Source organism: Prosopis cineraria, unplaced genomic scaffold (assembly GCF_029017545.1).
Source record: "Prosopis cineraria cultivar Desert tree isolate PC_DT_omini unplaced genomic scaffold, ASM2901754v1 PC14, whole genome shotgun sequence".
NCBI classification, from domain to species: domain Eukaryota; kingdom Viridiplantae; phylum Streptophyta; class Magnoliopsida; order Fabales; family Fabaceae; genus Prosopis; species Prosopis cineraria.
In genome coordinates, this window is record NW_026555345.1 from 5091700 (window position 1) to 5108839 (window position 17140).

Below are 17140 nucleotides of genomic sequence, written 5' to 3' on the forward strand. Positions count from 1 at the left end.
TTGGTCAGTACATGTTTAATCTAAATGGCCTAATTTAATATTATTTTTTATAATTTTTACAAATTAACTATATATATATTCTGTACTATATATAGATATAATTTGAAATATTTAATTTAATATTAAAATTTTTTATAATTTTTTTAAATTGATTACTTGGATATACTCGATAGTCTAAATTTAATATTAATTTTTTCATGATTTTATATATTTTTATTTAAATAATTATAATATTAAAAATATTTAAAAAATAACTTAAAATCAACATCAGGGATCATTTGAGGGAGAAAATGAAGGGCTTAAATCACTTTTTTTTAGGTGATCAGCATGCGGTGCGCATCTGCAGATATAAAAAATCTACGCTTATCTAGCCTCATAAGTCTTAACTCAGGCATAATTGCTCTATTAGCTAACCTTGATTTACACTTCAAAACAAAGCAAGTTGAACTTCATCTGGTGGGTTATGTTCCTTCTGCCTATCAAGTTGTTGATGTTTTAAAAAAAGGCCCCCTCATTCAAAACATAACATATTTTCCAATTTTAAATTAAATTTAAATCTTAGAACATGCGTTTATATGCTTTAAAATGAGAATTTATATAATTTATTTTTAATTTTTAGGAAAAAAGATAACTTTAAGTCTATACTTTGCTCACGTTTTGCTATTGATCTCTGTACTTTTTTCAGTATTTTTGGTCCTTATATTTTTATTTTTTATTATTTTAGGTCCTTTCATGAATAAAGTATAGAGATATAAAACAATAAAAAATAAAAGTACAGACATCAAAAACACCAAAAAAAAGTACAAGTACTAATATCAAAACATGAGCAAATTAAAGTACAAGAACCTAAAGTTTATGTTTTTCCTAATTTTTAATTAGTATGATTTGTATTTTAAAAAAATAAATATGTAATATTATAATATAAAAATTAAATATAATTTTAAAATGAAAAAAATTGAAAAATGAAAATAAATAGATAAAAAGAGTTTATTGGCCAAGCCCTGAGCTCGAACAGTAAGGACAGAGTTTAAAAAATTGACTGGGACTTCAATATAATATGGCTTTTGGACTTGAGCCCATATTGACTATCCATTTATTAGCTCCACTTATGAACACGTTGTGACTTGTCACTTAATGCAATGATACTAAAACGGATTGTGAAATTTGGATGAATAGCTCACGATCGTACTGGTACATATAACAAATAAACCATGATCGATAAATTACATGTAGTTAGTTAGCAATACAAAATATTTTGCTTAAATTAATAGAGGAATTTGATGGAAGTACGTACAGAAACATCAAAAGGCATACATTATTTACCATCAATACGCAAAATGAAAGTTAATACATCTCATGACATGTACATGTATACATGTGGAAAAGACCTCATCATTTTATCGACTCAAGAGCTGAGACGTTTCATTCGAACCTGCTGATTTAGAAGTTGAACACTGATGAGTTTGATCCCAACTGAATTCTGCTGCCATAGTTGCATTTGAATGCATAAAGAAAGCGGGATCTCTTGGAGGTGGTAATTCAATGGAAAGATTACTAAGATATGAAACAATTTGAGCCATTGTTGGCCTCTCATCTGGATTTTGTTGCACGCACAATAATCCAATTTGAATGCATTTTACTGCTTCAGTTTGAGAACAAGATTCCATTAGAAAAGTGTCCAACACTTGTAACGGTGTTCCGTCATTCCACAGCTTCCACACCTGAAATAATTTTAAGAATTAGATACTCAAATTCATAGCCTTCAATTTTCACATTGGCATAATTTACCTAAGTTACAAGAAAATATGATTATAATATATAGGAGCAGCAATTAACATGATTTAATACTTACATTGGTTAAGAGGTATGATTCAAGGGATTTGGCATTCCTCTTGCCACTAAGCAGTTCCAAAATTATAACTCCAAAACTAAATACATTAGATTTTTCAGAAAATTGTCCATATAAAATATATTCAGGAGCCATATATCCACTGTGAAAAAAAAATATATCAGTATGTACAAGTATGATATGGAAAACATACAAGGACCAATTTGGGGACAAATGAGGACATAAAGGAAAACTCATTATAGTGATAAATTGTATATATAAAGCAATATTCACATAGTAAATATAAATAATCTCCTTTTGTTTCTCATGCAATGGATTAAGATAAAAAGTTATTGGGCAAAAAAGATTAAGACAACTCGCAAATAGGAAGGAGGGCAACAAGACTTACTATGTTCCAACAATTCTGTTTGTGCTTCCTTGGTCTTCATCTATAGAAATCATTCTTGCCATACCAAAATTTGATATTTTTGGATTCAGCTTATTATCTAATAAAATGTTGCTAAGTTTGAGATCACGATGAATAACCTTAAGTCGAGAATGTTCATGTAGATAAGAAAGTCCTTGTGCAATTCCTCCAATGATTTTGAAACGCTCAGACCAAGTGAGTAAGCTTTGTTTTTCAGAATCTATATAATTAAATCAAATGATAATTATCAAAATAAGTATTAGCAATGAATTTCTAGGAAAAATCCATATATAAAGAATGTGCATAGAACTTTAACCATAAGATGGAAACAAGCAAGGATAGAGTATTTTGTACCAAATAAGAAGAAATCAATGCTCTTGTTAGGCACATATTCATAAATAAGAATTTTTTCTTGTTCTTCCAAGCAAAATCCCAATAACGTCACTAAATTTCTATGTTGGAGTTTAGCTATAAGCAAAATTTCATTCTTGAATTCTAAATTTCCTTGCACCGAACTTTTTGAGAGTCTCTTGACAGCAATTTCTCGTCCATCAGGAAGAATGCCCTAAAGACATAATTGAATTATTAGGATTAGGATGTATGATAATTAGTTATTGGTAGTCAGTTTTTGGCATATTACCTTGTAAACTTCTCCAAATCCTCCTTTTCCTATTTTGTTTTTTTCAGAAAACTTATTTGTTGCACCTTCAATGGTAACCAAATTGAATTGCAAGGACTTCAGATTTGAACCTTCTTCCCCAACTGGACCAGTATATTTGAACATCAATGTAAGCATACTATAGTTAAAAACTAAACATTGTAAGTTTAAAAGTGAATAAACAATATATTACAGTTTTCTCTGAGAATAGATTGACTGTTGTTCCTTGTTTTTCTCCTTAGCAAACAGCAACCCACCAAACAAGAAAGTATTACTGAGATGATAACGGGGATAATAATCTTGACAACATTACTAGTTTGTGATCCAGTGCTATCACTTCCTCCTGATTACATAAAACCAAATAAACGCGTCTATTGTTATTGAGAGCACAAGACAGTTGATGGTGATAACAAAGAAATTAAGGGGAAGGTATATACTACTTTAATGTTTCAAAGCAGTTTTGTATCTTTTTTAATCAATTGGTTGTGCTCCGTTCTTTGGCATTTGGGAAAGAGAAACACCGAAGTAAATGCTAAAGAGCACAATCATTTTGTTCAAACTTAGGAAGTTTCATCCACATACATATCTTCTCACGGCAATTGTTATGCTTTGTTCAATTCTATGTATGATCTAGAACTTTATCAATCTCAAATATATATAAGCTTGCTACCTCTACATCAGAATGGATTTTTTTTTTCCTTTTTTGGGAGAAATGTGGGGTGGATAAACTAAGATGTAACTTAAATCCTCGACTCTGAAAAACAAGCAGAACGCAACCTTCACATATCATAAGAATATGTGTTATATAAAATCTATTCTGCATGTATGTGTTATATAAAATCTATTCTGCATGTATATATAATTTAGAATTATATTATTATATATGCAGCGCGACGGCGCCTGTGGCTAGCAGGTTGATTAGGAGGACTTTCTACAAAACTAGAACCCAAAAAAAAAAAAAAATTAAGATGGAGTAAATCCTTCCACATTATGCTTGTTGCCTAGGCGGAGAGATCTCAGCCGTCCCTCGCTCAAGCTCTTTAAATGTCTCCACGTGGCTTCCCCACCCATTTAAATCTGAAGCGTTCCTAAGTATTTAATCTCAGCCATCTATTATATTAATTTTAAATTATATGCACCCATTGATATACACATACATACTTCTTTGATTCTTAATAAGTTAATATAGAAGCTGGTTTTTTTTTTTCGCCAATAAAATAGAAGCTAGTTGAAAATTATGTTGTGGTTCTAAATGTAAGACTTTCAATTTTCTTTATCTCTCACATTTATTTTATTTTATTTTATTTTCTCAAACTACTCCTATTTATTTGAATAAGGGTTCCTGTATATGGTTGAACGATGAAGAATAGGATTAGGCAGGTACCTTCCGGGCCCGTTACTGTGGTGGATGGTGGAGAAGATGGCTGTGATGAAACAGCGGTGTAGTTATAGAAGAGGTAGCTCTCATATCTAATATAGCAGCTGGGATTTATAACCCTACCACCATTCTTTCCTTCACAACACAGTGGGATTCCATCATAAACATTCTGTAAGCAGGACCTGCAATCATCCTGAGACAGATCGGGACTGCACTGAGCAAAAGCATAGACATCCCCAGATTTGCTTGTTGTATCATTCGCTGCTGCGAACCTACGATGAGACTCCCCGGTTGGTGCTTGGCTCTTTACTTTATCCAATTGCACCTCTACATATGCACCAGTGAGTTTTGTTGAATTTGCCGGGTTCCACAAGTATCTTACATCCGAGATGTTGTATTTGTATGTCCCATATATTGGGTGATATGAGTATCGAAACATGCAATCGTCATAGATTCCGACAGCCTCCTTCCGATTGGGACACTTTTGTGGGAGACGGATTGTGGCGTTGTGGAGGCAAGTACGGCAGGGACCTGGCTTCACATCTCCTCTGCAGAATCCAAGTGCATAAACCATGTTAGGGCTTTGGCCATAAGAGGAATTGATGAACCCATATTCAATGTTTGTGTCGTCGGAACTGAAATTAGAAAGAATGGCCTTGAGGTTGTTGTGGTAGACACTTGCGTTCTTGAAGTTACTTCTTTTTGGGTAACAATTGTAATCTCGGAATTCAGGCTGGGCGGTGAGAATAAGCAGGTGAGAAAGGAATGAAATAAAAAAAGCCAAAGAAACGATAGGCCATAATGGCACGCAGGAATAATAATAGAGTAGTTGAACCATTTTGGGCTATTAATAAAGTTGTTCGCAATACAAGTAATGAGGGTAAAATGATCAGCCATGTAACTGAGGAGCTATATATTTAGCGAACATTAATTTGGAGTTTGAATTGTCAAATTCTTGATTAAGTCATGCTGTAGAAAAATAAAATAAAAAATAAAAAACCACACTGCATTTCCTGAACAATTCATCGACTGAGACGCATGTGGTTGCGGACAAATTAAACGGGACTAATTAAACAAAATATATTTATCTTGTGTATACGCAGTCTCCAGTTTTGACTTGTCCCCCAACTTGCTCTGACCACATCCATATGTTGGAATTGGCCGTTCTCAATTAATCGAATTCACACTCAAACTATAGAATTGATTGCAATCAAGTCCATGAACTTATATACAATCTCAAAATAATAGAACTGAATGCGAGAGCGTACTTCAATCAATAGTCAAATGTATTACAAGATTTCATATGTTGATGGATCGATGTACTGGAATTTTTCAAATTGTAAACATCACAAATTTTCTTATGGTTCTCTTGAAGGGGTCAAAGAATCAATTTCACGCCATGCTTAGTTCAGAAACTACGGCCCCTATTTATGAACTTAAGTCCGTGATATTTACAGTTTGGCCCTTCAACAAATTATAAATATTACTCTCGTCTCTATACTCCATGACAATTACACCTCTTAAGCTTTAAAACTTTTTCAAATAGATCACTTTATTTAGGCTTAATTATAATAATGGCCATATATCTTTAATCTTTACATGCATGGCCCCATTAAATTTTCTCCCAGCGCCATCCATTTTGTTATCCTTTGTACCCTTGTCCTCCTAGTTATGAAACCTTATTCCGTGATTTTTAATGTACGGCATTCTAGAAACTTTAATGGAAATATTTATAATTCATTTTTTAAAAAAATATCCTTGTCTAATTCACTCCTAACTTAAATCATGACTTTAATTTATTAAAGATATAATAGTAGAATGTTGTAAAAATATTTAACATTTAATTAATTTTAGCCGACTTGCTTAATTCAAGAGAGTAGTTAATAGAGTTCTACTTAAAAAAAAAAAAGAAATGGAGACAAGCACATAATTGTCAAACTTTCGAATTGGCTTTTCAATTTTAATATTTTTACGTTTCTAACTTATAAAATCGAATTAACTTACTCATAAACTCATACTAGACACAAACTCAATTAAACTCGTAAGTTTATCTTTGAGTTTACTGTTTTTACATTTTTGTGTCAATTAATTCATAAACTTAGACTAAATGCAAGCACTAAACTTGCTTAGCTTGTTAATTTTTTTTTTCTGAGTTAAGCAAGTTAAGAATAAATAATGAAGAATTTGATTCATAAAAGTTAAATAATCCAGTGCAAAGAGGGAAAAAAAACTTAAAAAGCAAAAACAAATATTTATAAAAAAAATACCAAAAATAAGTTTCTCTCATTATTTTAAATTTTCTATGTTTTGGATGATAGTTTATCAATGTAAATGCATTTAAATTTAATGATTTATATTTTAAATACATTTAAATTAAATTACAACCATATTTTACAGTTTAATTATTTAATAATAAATTTTGAATGGTTATTTACTAATAAAAGTAAATTCTTACGAATTTACGATTCGAGTTTATATTTCTGTCACGTGTTTACTTAAACTCACAAATTTAATAACTTTGAACAAGCATATGCTTAACTAAAATGAAATTAAAAAAGGAAATTATATGTCAGATAATGAATGATATTAGTAATAACTAAAATATAATAAAGTCACAAATTACTGAAACTAGTAATTATCCCCGGGGGTTGCACGAGGCACTAATTCAATCTCCACCGCACAATTAAAAAAATAAAAGTGTTTGACGACTAATAAAAATTAAAAACATCTTTTTATACATGGGCTGGGTGAATAGATTTGAATATATATATATATATATATATATATCACACCAGAATATATTTTAATCAAATTATTATATAAAAGTGTAGGCTGTACGCTAACACAAGGTCAAAGAATGATATATATATATATATATATATAATCACATTGAATTTAGAAAAAATTACAATAAAATTTTATTGAAATATATAAATGACAATAAAGCTTCTTAAAATTTAATAATTTCTCTGAAATTCATGAGTACTTTTACGATATTAATGATTTTAGATTAAATAAAAATAACAAATCTCACTTCATTTTTTTAATTATAACCATTGTTTAAACAATCATGACTTTTGTTTTGTGAATCACAAAAATTAAAAAAAATTACAACCTCATACATGAAATTTCTTTTATGATTTAAAATAGGTTTTGAAAATATTCAATCTCAATTACAACTTTATTTAAGTAATCATAACTTTAATTTTGTGAATTACAAAAATTGAACAAGAAATCACAATTTCTCATGTAAAATTTATTTTATTATTGAAATCTAAGTTCTGAAAATAACCAATCACAATAAGAATTAAACAAGAAATCACAACTTGCCACGTGAAATTTCTTTTATCATTCAAGTCCAAATTTTGAAAATAATCAATTATAACTTTTATTTAAACAATTATAACTTTTATTCTATGAGCAGCAAGAATTGAACAAGAATGTGAATCCATTATTTTTTTTATTTTAAACAATAAGTAATTTAATCATTTAACCTAAAATTATTAATGTCAACAAGGTACTTAAAGACTTTAGAGGAATTATAATATTTTAAGGCGCCTATTTGTTATTTATATATTTTGGTGGGATTTTATTATTATTTTTCTTTAAATTGATGAAATGAGCAGAGCAACTAATACCGTTTTAGCAACAAGCAAGATCTCAACGGTAGGCAGTGAAAGCTTTAACGCAGGGGACGTTCGATCTCCATCGCATAATGAGTAATAAATTTAAAATGGTTGATGATTATTTAAAAAATATTTTACAAATATATTTTAATTAATGTGACGGCATTTGATGACGTTGGTTTGGAAATGAAGTGCTATTAAAGGTCGAGAATGACTTGGTTTAGCGGTTTGGAACTTCACATTGAATGGTTCCGGGCGAAAAGATTGAATATTATATAATTAACAATTTAACATGATCTCAGTTACTTCCTCCATCTCTACATATAAGATATTTTTAACTGAATCATTCAAATCAATAAAAATTAATTATCTAATTAAAAACATAGCAATATTTTAATTTTGCCCCTAATTATTATAAATAAAAAATAAATCTCTTTTTTAAAGTAAATTAAAGAGAATACTTATTTTTTTCTCTTTTTAATTCAAATAAGGGTATAATGATTCATTCATTAAAAAATATATTAATAACCTCTTATATTGAGGAATAAAAAAGATTCTAAAAAATTTTTTATATATAAGAACGGAGGGAGTAGAAACTAAGGATTTTAATCCCTAGTGATAACTATATTCTAGAAGGCAAACCAGATTCTTAACAAAGAAAATGGATGCTTTCCGGCTTGTTTAACCTGTAAATCTAAAATTGGATATTTTGAATTTTTAAACTCACTCTTTAAATATATTTTTTTAAAGAAAAAGCTCAAATTTTTCTAAGAATCGTGCGAGAAGACCAGTCATTCGCTGGATAAATCTTAGTGCTGGTTGTATATATTGCCTTGAGTTAATTGAGTGGGCATAAAAAAAACTTTCATCTGTATCCATATAAACACCCATATAAATTCAATAGAAAGCCATCTGACTTAACAATGTTGATGATGATGATGATTTAAGCATATATTTTTTAAAAAAATTAATCTTTTAATTTTTTAACTTTTAACTCACTTGTAACTCAATCCCTCAATTATGACTTATTGTAACTCAGTTCCTCAACTTTTAACTCACTTATAAATTAACTAAGTCAGTTTCTTAGCAAACCTATCAGAGAACATTGGAAAGGAGTCAAACGTATCTTCATATATCTCAAAGGAACGGCTTGCACCAGTATCTTCATTACTCCTCCAGCACAAATGTATATAACTGCATATTCTAATGCAAAGTGGGCAGCATGTCCAATTGTTAGGGGTTCTGTGACTAGCTATTATGTATATCTTGACAATTCATTAGTGTCATGGTGCTCTGAAAAACAAAGTGTTATAGCTAGATCAAGCACTGAATTAGAATATAGAGCCTTGGCTAACACTTGGATTAATTCTTTACTCCCTGAGCTATGGATTCCAAGAACTTGCACACCTGTCATATGGTGTGACACAATGACAGATTCAGAAAAATTTATTAGAGGGGGCAAAATTTATACTAAATATAAATATTAATTATTTTGAAGAAAATATAATTATAAATATTAAAAAAATAATATATAAATAAAATATATGATAATTTTAAAAATATATATTAATGTCATTTGCAACATAAATTTATTTTTATAATAAATATGAGTAAACAATGTTTTTTAATATGTATGCTTGACAATGTTAAATAGACTGTAGGGCAATTAATTTTTTTTGGGGGGGCAATTATAATTTTAAAGAGGGGGTAAGTATAGTTTTAACTAAAAATAAAATAAATTTTTTTTTTCTAGTGGGGGCAATTGCCCCCTCTATCCCTAATATAGATACATCCCTGGTGTGACAACATCAGTACAACAATATTGGCAAAAAACTCAGTATATCATACTAAAACAAAGCATATTGAGATAGATGTTCATTATATGAGAGATCAAGTTCTTGCAAGAAAATTATAAATCAACTATGTTCCATCAAAAGAACATAATACTGACTTATTCACAAAACCATTGTATCATTCTCCTTTCATATATATGAGGAGCAAACTTGATGTCATTGACATATCCTCTCAGTTTGAGGGAAGGAGTTAAGAATAAGGCCCATATTCTATACAAGTCTAATGCCAATTACAATTCATATGATAAGTCTAAACCTAAGTCTATTATTTCCGAAGATGCTAGAAGAGATTAAAGTAAATATTTTATTTGTTCTTATCTTTTATAGCAGACACAAATATTGTGCCTTTTTCATTGTTTCTACACAATTGTGTGCTTGCACAACTGTGGCTCTGCAGGTTCTATATAATATACCTTATTCACAATCAATGATAATAACAAGAATCATTTTTCTGTCATATTCTCTCTTTGTCATTTTTCTTATTTCACATTGGGAGAAGCATAGTGGCATTATTGAGGCAAGAATGGCAAGAATCTGGATTCAAATCTCCTTTGCAAAGTCCGAGTGCGTAAACTATGTTAGGGTTTCGGCCATGAGAAGAATTGTAGAAGCCATAGTTAATTTTTGGGTCCGGAAGTGAAATTGTGAAGGAGGACGTTGAGGTTGGATTGGTAGGCACTTACTTTTGTGTAGTTTACTCTGTCAAAGAAATAGGCCCTATACATTCCGAACTAGTTGAGGTCAAACTGGGCAATGAGAATGGTGACATGAGAAAGGAAAGAGAAGAGGGCCAAAGAAATTAAAGACACTACCATGATTGTCATCTAGAAAATGCCAGGATGCTACCATAATACTTAGTAACTTTTTGTGTGTGCGCACGTATTATTTTTTTAAGGTATCATTTTTTAAGATATCACACAATCAACAGTCAAGAGACTAATTTATAAAAAGATAAAAAAAAAATCTCAGCATCATTTAAGGTATTGTTCTCTTCTAAGTAATGCTCTTCATACACAACTTTAAGAATTGAATTCTAGAATGATACTACTTGTTATGCACATAATTGAAACTACAAGGAAATGAAATGAATGCAAAGCCAAGCATCTCTGAGATTCTAATCATTTCTCACATGCTTGTTGAATTCAACCTAGGTCCTTCCAACGCTTTTCTCTCAAACAGATTTCAGAGTGTGCTATATGGACCACTAATGCCAATGAGAGTGGGATTCCAATAGTTGGAATAGTAGGACTCTCAAATATGAGCGTATGAGTCGAAAATTCAACATTGTTTCCCTGCCAACGTCCATCGAAGCGGGTGAGGCAATATTTTTTTTTTAAAAAAATAAATTATAAATATTAATTCAAATAATTATAAATACATAACTTCCAATTGCTAATAAGGTATTCATGTTTTAAATATAACTCTATTATAATTAGTATTTTTATCTAACTGTTTAAATTGATATTTATAATTTAAAATTTAAAATAAAAACAAAGTTATCAAGAATCTAACTAACATTTATTAAAACGTTTTAGGATTTAACTGCTGTAAAAGAAAAGCAACAAAAGAGCAAAACCAAAAAGAAACAGTCAGAACGAAAACATAAAAGGACGCAGGCTCAACTGCCACCGAGCATCCATTATATGGTCAAAAAACTAAATATCCTCAGACAGGGGGATTATTTATTGCACTCTACTTTGTAGCATTAATATTTTTGGATATTATTAACTCCATTCAACTTACTGTTTAGATAAAAAAAAATTTCATAAAACTGAAAACCAAGAAAAGGCAAAAGCTCGGACAAAACGAGACACAGTTTATTTGATGAGAACCAAGTCGATCTCGCTTGTAGAGGTATTACAAGTTGCTACTTTACGTTGCCCGTTAGCTACAGTAAAAAAAAATGAAGACTCTCATCATTCAAATTAGAAAGCACCAGGCTTTTAGTATGTACTGTAATTGTATTTTTGGTATAAAATGATATAGCCATTACTTCAAAAGAGAAAGGGGGGAAAAAGATCATTCTTCAATCAACTGTGAAATTTAAGAAGAGAGAAGGACGAAAATAATGTGACGGCACAGAGGTTGGTTTGGAAATAAATTGGCTATCAAGACTGTAAATGACTTGGCCTGGTGGACATTCAGAGGCTAAGGGTAAGCATTCAATAATAATAATAATAATAATAATAATACTGCTCATCCTCTGCGGAATTATCTTCAGTGCTGATCGGGTTTCAGCCTCATAAGATCTTGACCATCCAAATGATGTAATTTAAATGGTTTAAATTTAAAGTTTTATTTTATATTTATTAAAATAAAAAATTATAAAAATTATTTAAGAATTTAATAAATATGTTTATTATCAACTGAATAGTCTGGATTTAATTTGGATTCTCCAAATTTAATATTAAAATTTTTTATAATTTTATACATTGATTATACAAGGATTTAAAATTTTTAACTAAAAAAATTTATTTTTTTAAAAGTACCAGTTAATATATTATCTTCATTTTTAGTATTGTATTTATTAAAATAAAAATTATAAAAAATTTATTTTTTAATCGAGAATATTTAGAGATATTTGAATGGTCAATTTATAAAAATAAAAATACTAATATTAAATTAAATCATCAAGATTAATTATGTACTGTTCTCATTGATGATAAATTACTTATTAAAAATTTGTAAATTTTTATTTCAATAAATATAAAATAAAAATTAAAAAAAATTAAATCTAAAATTTGAAAAATCCAAATCCAAATAAGGTGACGGTGCTCACCAGAATGAGCATGGACCACTCTTCTGCTGCTACTCTTAATTGCTATTATTCTTACTACTAATTTATGGACCGTAGGGACCAACAATTGTTCACCACCTCCAAATATCCTGGATGAGTGGTCCAAATTTCTTCAAACTTTAAGGATTTAAGGGCTTTACCAGTCTGGAAACGCAGATCCACTAACAGCAGATGATGATCAGATCCCTTGCACCCTGAAGAATTGATCACTTGGATCCACATTATCCAAAGCGCAGTCATTGCGCTCTCTGATTGTTGCCAACTTTTGTCTGCCATTGCACCACGCAAACCCATATCTATTAGACTGCTATCACCCTTCTCTCCCTCTCGTTGGAAGACAATATCATTGAAATCTCCCACACATAGCCAAAAGCCCATCATTCTAATTGCTAACCAAGTGCCACACTTATAGCCGCTCACGCCCTTTAGGAGGTCCATAGATAAAAGAAATACTCTTTTAATTTTATTTATAAGACAAAGAGAAGAAAAAATTTAGTCTCATTTATAAAACACTTGTTAATTTTTAATGCTTCTCTTTACATTTTTATCCTTATTAAATACTTTAAATAAAAATATTAATAATAAGATTTAAGAACTTTTAGAAGTAAAAGTTAAAAATTTGTTAAATTTTAAAGTAAAGTTAATGAGATTTAAGGTTTTTTTTTGTACCAGTAAAACATACTAGAAGTGACTTATAAATAAAATCAGAGGAAGTATAATAGGAGATCTCTAAAGTAGTAGATAAAAAAAAAACATAATAAGCAGTCACCGAAACCAAGAAAAACTTCAAACTTTATTAACTTTGTCTTAAAATTTAATAAATTTTTACTTCTACTCCTAATAAAAACAAAAGAAGCTATTTTTAGTCAATTTTTTTAACATTTCATAAGGGTAGAAAGATAAAAATAAACATAAAAAATAGTGAAATGACTTAAAAATAATATTAAAATTAATCTTCTCTCTACCTTATAAATAAAACCACAGGAGTATACTACTATATATAATAGTCAAATCGCAGAGCTGGTTGGATTAAAGAAACTTTCATTTATATCTAATATATATACACACATAAATTCGATAGAAAGCCATTTGACTTAATAATAATAACAACAACGACGATGATGACGACGACGACGACGACGACGACGACGATAATAATATAAGCATTTTTTCAGTTATCAGTAATCCTCATAAAAGTATTGTGTCAGCACGTTTCTGATTTTTGCGCGCCCGCCCATTATATATAAAAAGTTAATTGGCTTATAAACAGCAACAGGCATATTTTGCTCTCAATGCATACAATATGATTCAGGTAGAGGATAGTTTGGTCGAAATTTTGGAGCGTTATATTTGTGAGGCGTTGCAATTGCAGCTGTTGAATAGAGCAGTACACAATTTTGTTGAAACACCATCAACACATAGAGGGGAAGAATAAATAAAATGTCTATATTCAAATGATCATTTACACCGCTTTGCATTTAATGAATAGTTTAAGTCCACTCAATCTAATCACACTCATTAGATTTCATCAATACTTGAGAATTATTAAGAGAGATTTTTATCCAAAAATTCAAAACAATTATCATGATCAAAACACTTATTACATATATTGTCTCCTTCAAAAATTTGAGATTTAATACTTTGTAAGTATTATATAACATAATCTCTTAAATTCATTCAATTAAATCTGATGATTATTATCTTGCCATATGAGATACACACAGGTGGGCCAATAAACATACCCAAAACCAACAGACTTCAGTTTCCGGGCCAAGAAACAAACCATTTAATTGTTTATGGACTAAATCAACAATTTTCGGCAACAGTTCATATTTTCTTACCGGTAATCCCTTGGTTTTCCCACCAAAAATATAAAAGTGGGGCTTACGACTTATGAGGTACAATTGCGGAGACAGCCCATAATTACACTGCACTCCTCTATTTTTATTTGGTCATTTGGTGCGACTCATAATTTGATATGCTACAAGTTGAAATCTTCTGCATCAAACTTAGTGTTGACAAAATGATGAGGTGAACATTTCATTAATCAACTCAAATGATGATTACAAATAATACAAACTTCCTTCGCTTAAAGGATTTCAAATCAATCAACCTGCTTGAATGATAAACAAACCCCATTTTAAAAACTAATTTGAGAAGAGGATCTTAGCTAATCTCTTTCTTAATTGTGGGATGAAAACCCCTTAACTCAACACAATGAAGTGATTTCTTTGTATAGATTTAGAGATAACTACTAACTAAGTGATTAAATATTAATTATATTTTAATATTTTAACATCCTCTCAAGCTGACACCTCTATAACTTTAGGTGTTTCACTTGCCAGCACAACAATGAGGGAACAACAATATAAGTGGAATATTAACCACGCAACTTATTGGTCAACTTAGACCAATACAAACTATCCGACACTTGTAGGATGAAAACAAAAGTCTCCTGGAATTTTGAGGAGCTTTAAGCTTTATCAGCTTGCCTTTCTACGGCAATCTTCTGGCCATTTTGCATTCCTTTCTTTTCAAGTCTTCAGCTTCATCTTCTTTCATTCCTTCTTTCAATGCTTGGTCAAAGAATCCATACAAGTAATTGGAGCCATCCATGTCCAGACAAAATAATTTTCAAACTTTAGCGAGCCCATGTCAGGCTGTGAGCTTGAGACTAAAAGCAAAGTGCTTCTTTGTGAGGTACCCACGTGCCAATACACACACCATATCCCCTCAACTTTATTTACGTTCTGCATCTTTTGTACCATATCAGTCTGAGCCTTCTTCCTTCAAAATGTGATTCACAGTAGCTGAACCCCCACATGAAGAAACTTGTGGATCCAATGAACCTTCACTGCAAAACTGAGAATGGAAATCTCGTCCATGGTAGCCAGGTAGATCAAAACTTGGCAGTGCATGACAGGATATTGAAGTTCAAGTCATCATCATCGCCATAAAGTGTGCCACAGGATCTTATCATGCATATGGCATCATAAATTTCATACTCTGTATCTGGAGGATTACGATTTACGACCTGCAATGCAAGAACCTTTTTTTTTTTTTTTTTGCCTCTCTCTTAAGATCAATGCCACATACAGGCACTTGTCTACTACCATTTGCAACAATTCAATCTCTTGACCAAAAACGATGCGAAATAACCCAAGTTTATTTGCAAGAACTAACTGAAGACGAGAATCAAGGTTATCTATACAAGATATAGATCTATAAACAAGGTTCCAATGGACCCAGTTCTGCAAATATTGAAGAGTCGAAATGTGGAATCCGAGATTGAAGGTCTAGCTGTCCTCGGATCATGTTTGACCCAGAAACTTAAATTTACCACTCCAAACAGACGACATGGCCTAAGCGAATTCGATTCAAGGTCGCTGAAGACGTGGCTACAAGGAACACAAACAAGAATCCAATCGCTGAACGCACTCTGTAATGCCCCGACGTCCTTCGGAGCACTTGATCAGAGACGGAGTAATGGACAGATCAGGATGAAGAAGGTGGGGCATTCTGGATAAAAGTCGAAGACACAATTCTTGAAACATCTGCCTCAAATAACAAGGCCGTGGCAAATCTGACAGAAACCGAAGAAGCATGGCGAGAAAAAAATATTGTGAGACGGAAATCAAAATGGTGCAGCGAAGAGCAAGAACCCGAAATAAAATCTGAGATGCAAGATCCTTCCTGTCTTTCTTGCACTCAACTTAGATCCACATTCGTTGCAGCCCGTGCTTGGTCTCTAGCTGCTTCTAGCCTTTATTAGAGAATAGCCGCCGCACTCCAGAAAGTCTTCTGAAAACCCATGGCCACCGTGGAAACGCCAACGACAACGCATCTCTCTGCAAACGGCCAGAAGAGATCGACGCTTTGAGAGTGGAAAGGAGATAGAGAGACAATGATGAAATCGTTTGCGGCCAAGGGTAATCTCCAGCAATGTTGATGGGCTTTTGGATCTTTCTCAATGGCGGCCGTCGTTCTTTTCATCATTCACCGTCGGAATCTGGTGTGGCAACCGATAAATCGAAGAAGGCGGAGTGAACAGACGCCGCATGACCTCCGAAAGAGACGAGACTTGCACTACGTTCTTGGATTGGATCTTATTTTACCAGAAGCCCAGTTCTTGATTAATTGTTTGCTCCTTCCATTTTTTTTTTCACTACTTCGTACCAGAAGAAAGGGGCTGTTCTTCAGGCCCAAACGACCAGATGCCTGTGATTACCATGCTGAGAAAATGATGAGGAAGAAAACATTTTACTAATCAACTCAAATGATAATTTACAAACAATACTAACTTCCTTCACTTGGAGGACTACAAATTAATCAACCCACTTGAATAATGAATAAACCCCATTTTGAAAACTAACTTGAGGTGAGGACCTTAGTTAACCTCTCTCTTAAGGTGGGATTAAAATTTAAAACCCCTTGGCTCAACACAATGATGTAGCTCCTTTATATAAATTTAGAAATGCCTACCAACAAAGTGATTAAACACTAATCACATCTTAATATTCCAACATTTACCTTTATAGTTAACAAATTAAACATGTTGAATTGAAACTTGAGA

At 31.3% G+C, this 17140-nt stretch overlaps 2 protein-coding genes across 2 annotated transcripts in view; both read right to left on the reverse strand.

Annotated features, from left to right (window-relative positions):
* Nucleotides 1-1233: 1233 nt before the first annotated feature.
* LOC129293128 (uncharacterized) overlaps nucleotides 1234-17140 on the reverse strand; it is a 79917-nt gene continuing 64010 nt past the window's right edge. Inside the window, exons 13-14 of the mRNA XM_054930929.1 lie at nucleotides 1853-1991; nucleotides 1234-1721 (exon numbers count right to left, since the gene is read on the reverse strand). Of these exons, the coding sequence (XP_054786904.1) occupies nucleotides 1398-1721; nucleotides 1853-1991 (463 nt within the window). The 3' untranslated portion in view covers nucleotides 1234-1397. The remainder of the gene's footprint in view (nucleotides 1722-1852; nucleotides 1992-17140) is intronic.
* On the reverse strand, nucleotides 1998-5151 carry LOC129293776 (cysteine-rich receptor-like protein kinase 25). The gene is made up of 5 exons (XM_054931884.1): nucleotides 4298-5151; nucleotides 3107-3256; nucleotides 2896-3017; nucleotides 2610-2820; nucleotides 1998-2475 (listed from the first exon to the last, which is right to left on the reverse strand). Exons 1-5 carry the CDS (start codon nucleotides 5127-5129, stop codon nucleotides 2237-2239), a joined length of 1554 nt encoding a protein of 517 aa, XP_054787859.1. The 5' UTR covers nucleotides 5130-5151; the 3' UTR covers nucleotides 1998-2236.

Coding starts and splice junctions, on each gene's coding strand:
- LOC129293776 (XM_054931884.1), bottom strand. CDS start 5,129: ATGGTTCAACTACTCTATTATTATTCCTGCGTGCCATTATGGCCTATC. Junction 2,821..2,895: donor GATTTGGAGAAGTTTACAAG/GTAATATGCCAA, acceptor TTATGTCTTTAG/GGCATTCTTCCTGATGGACG. Junction 2,476..2,609: donor CATTGATTTCTTCTTATTTG/GTACAAAATACT, acceptor TTAATTATATAG/ATTCTGAAAAACAAAGCTTA.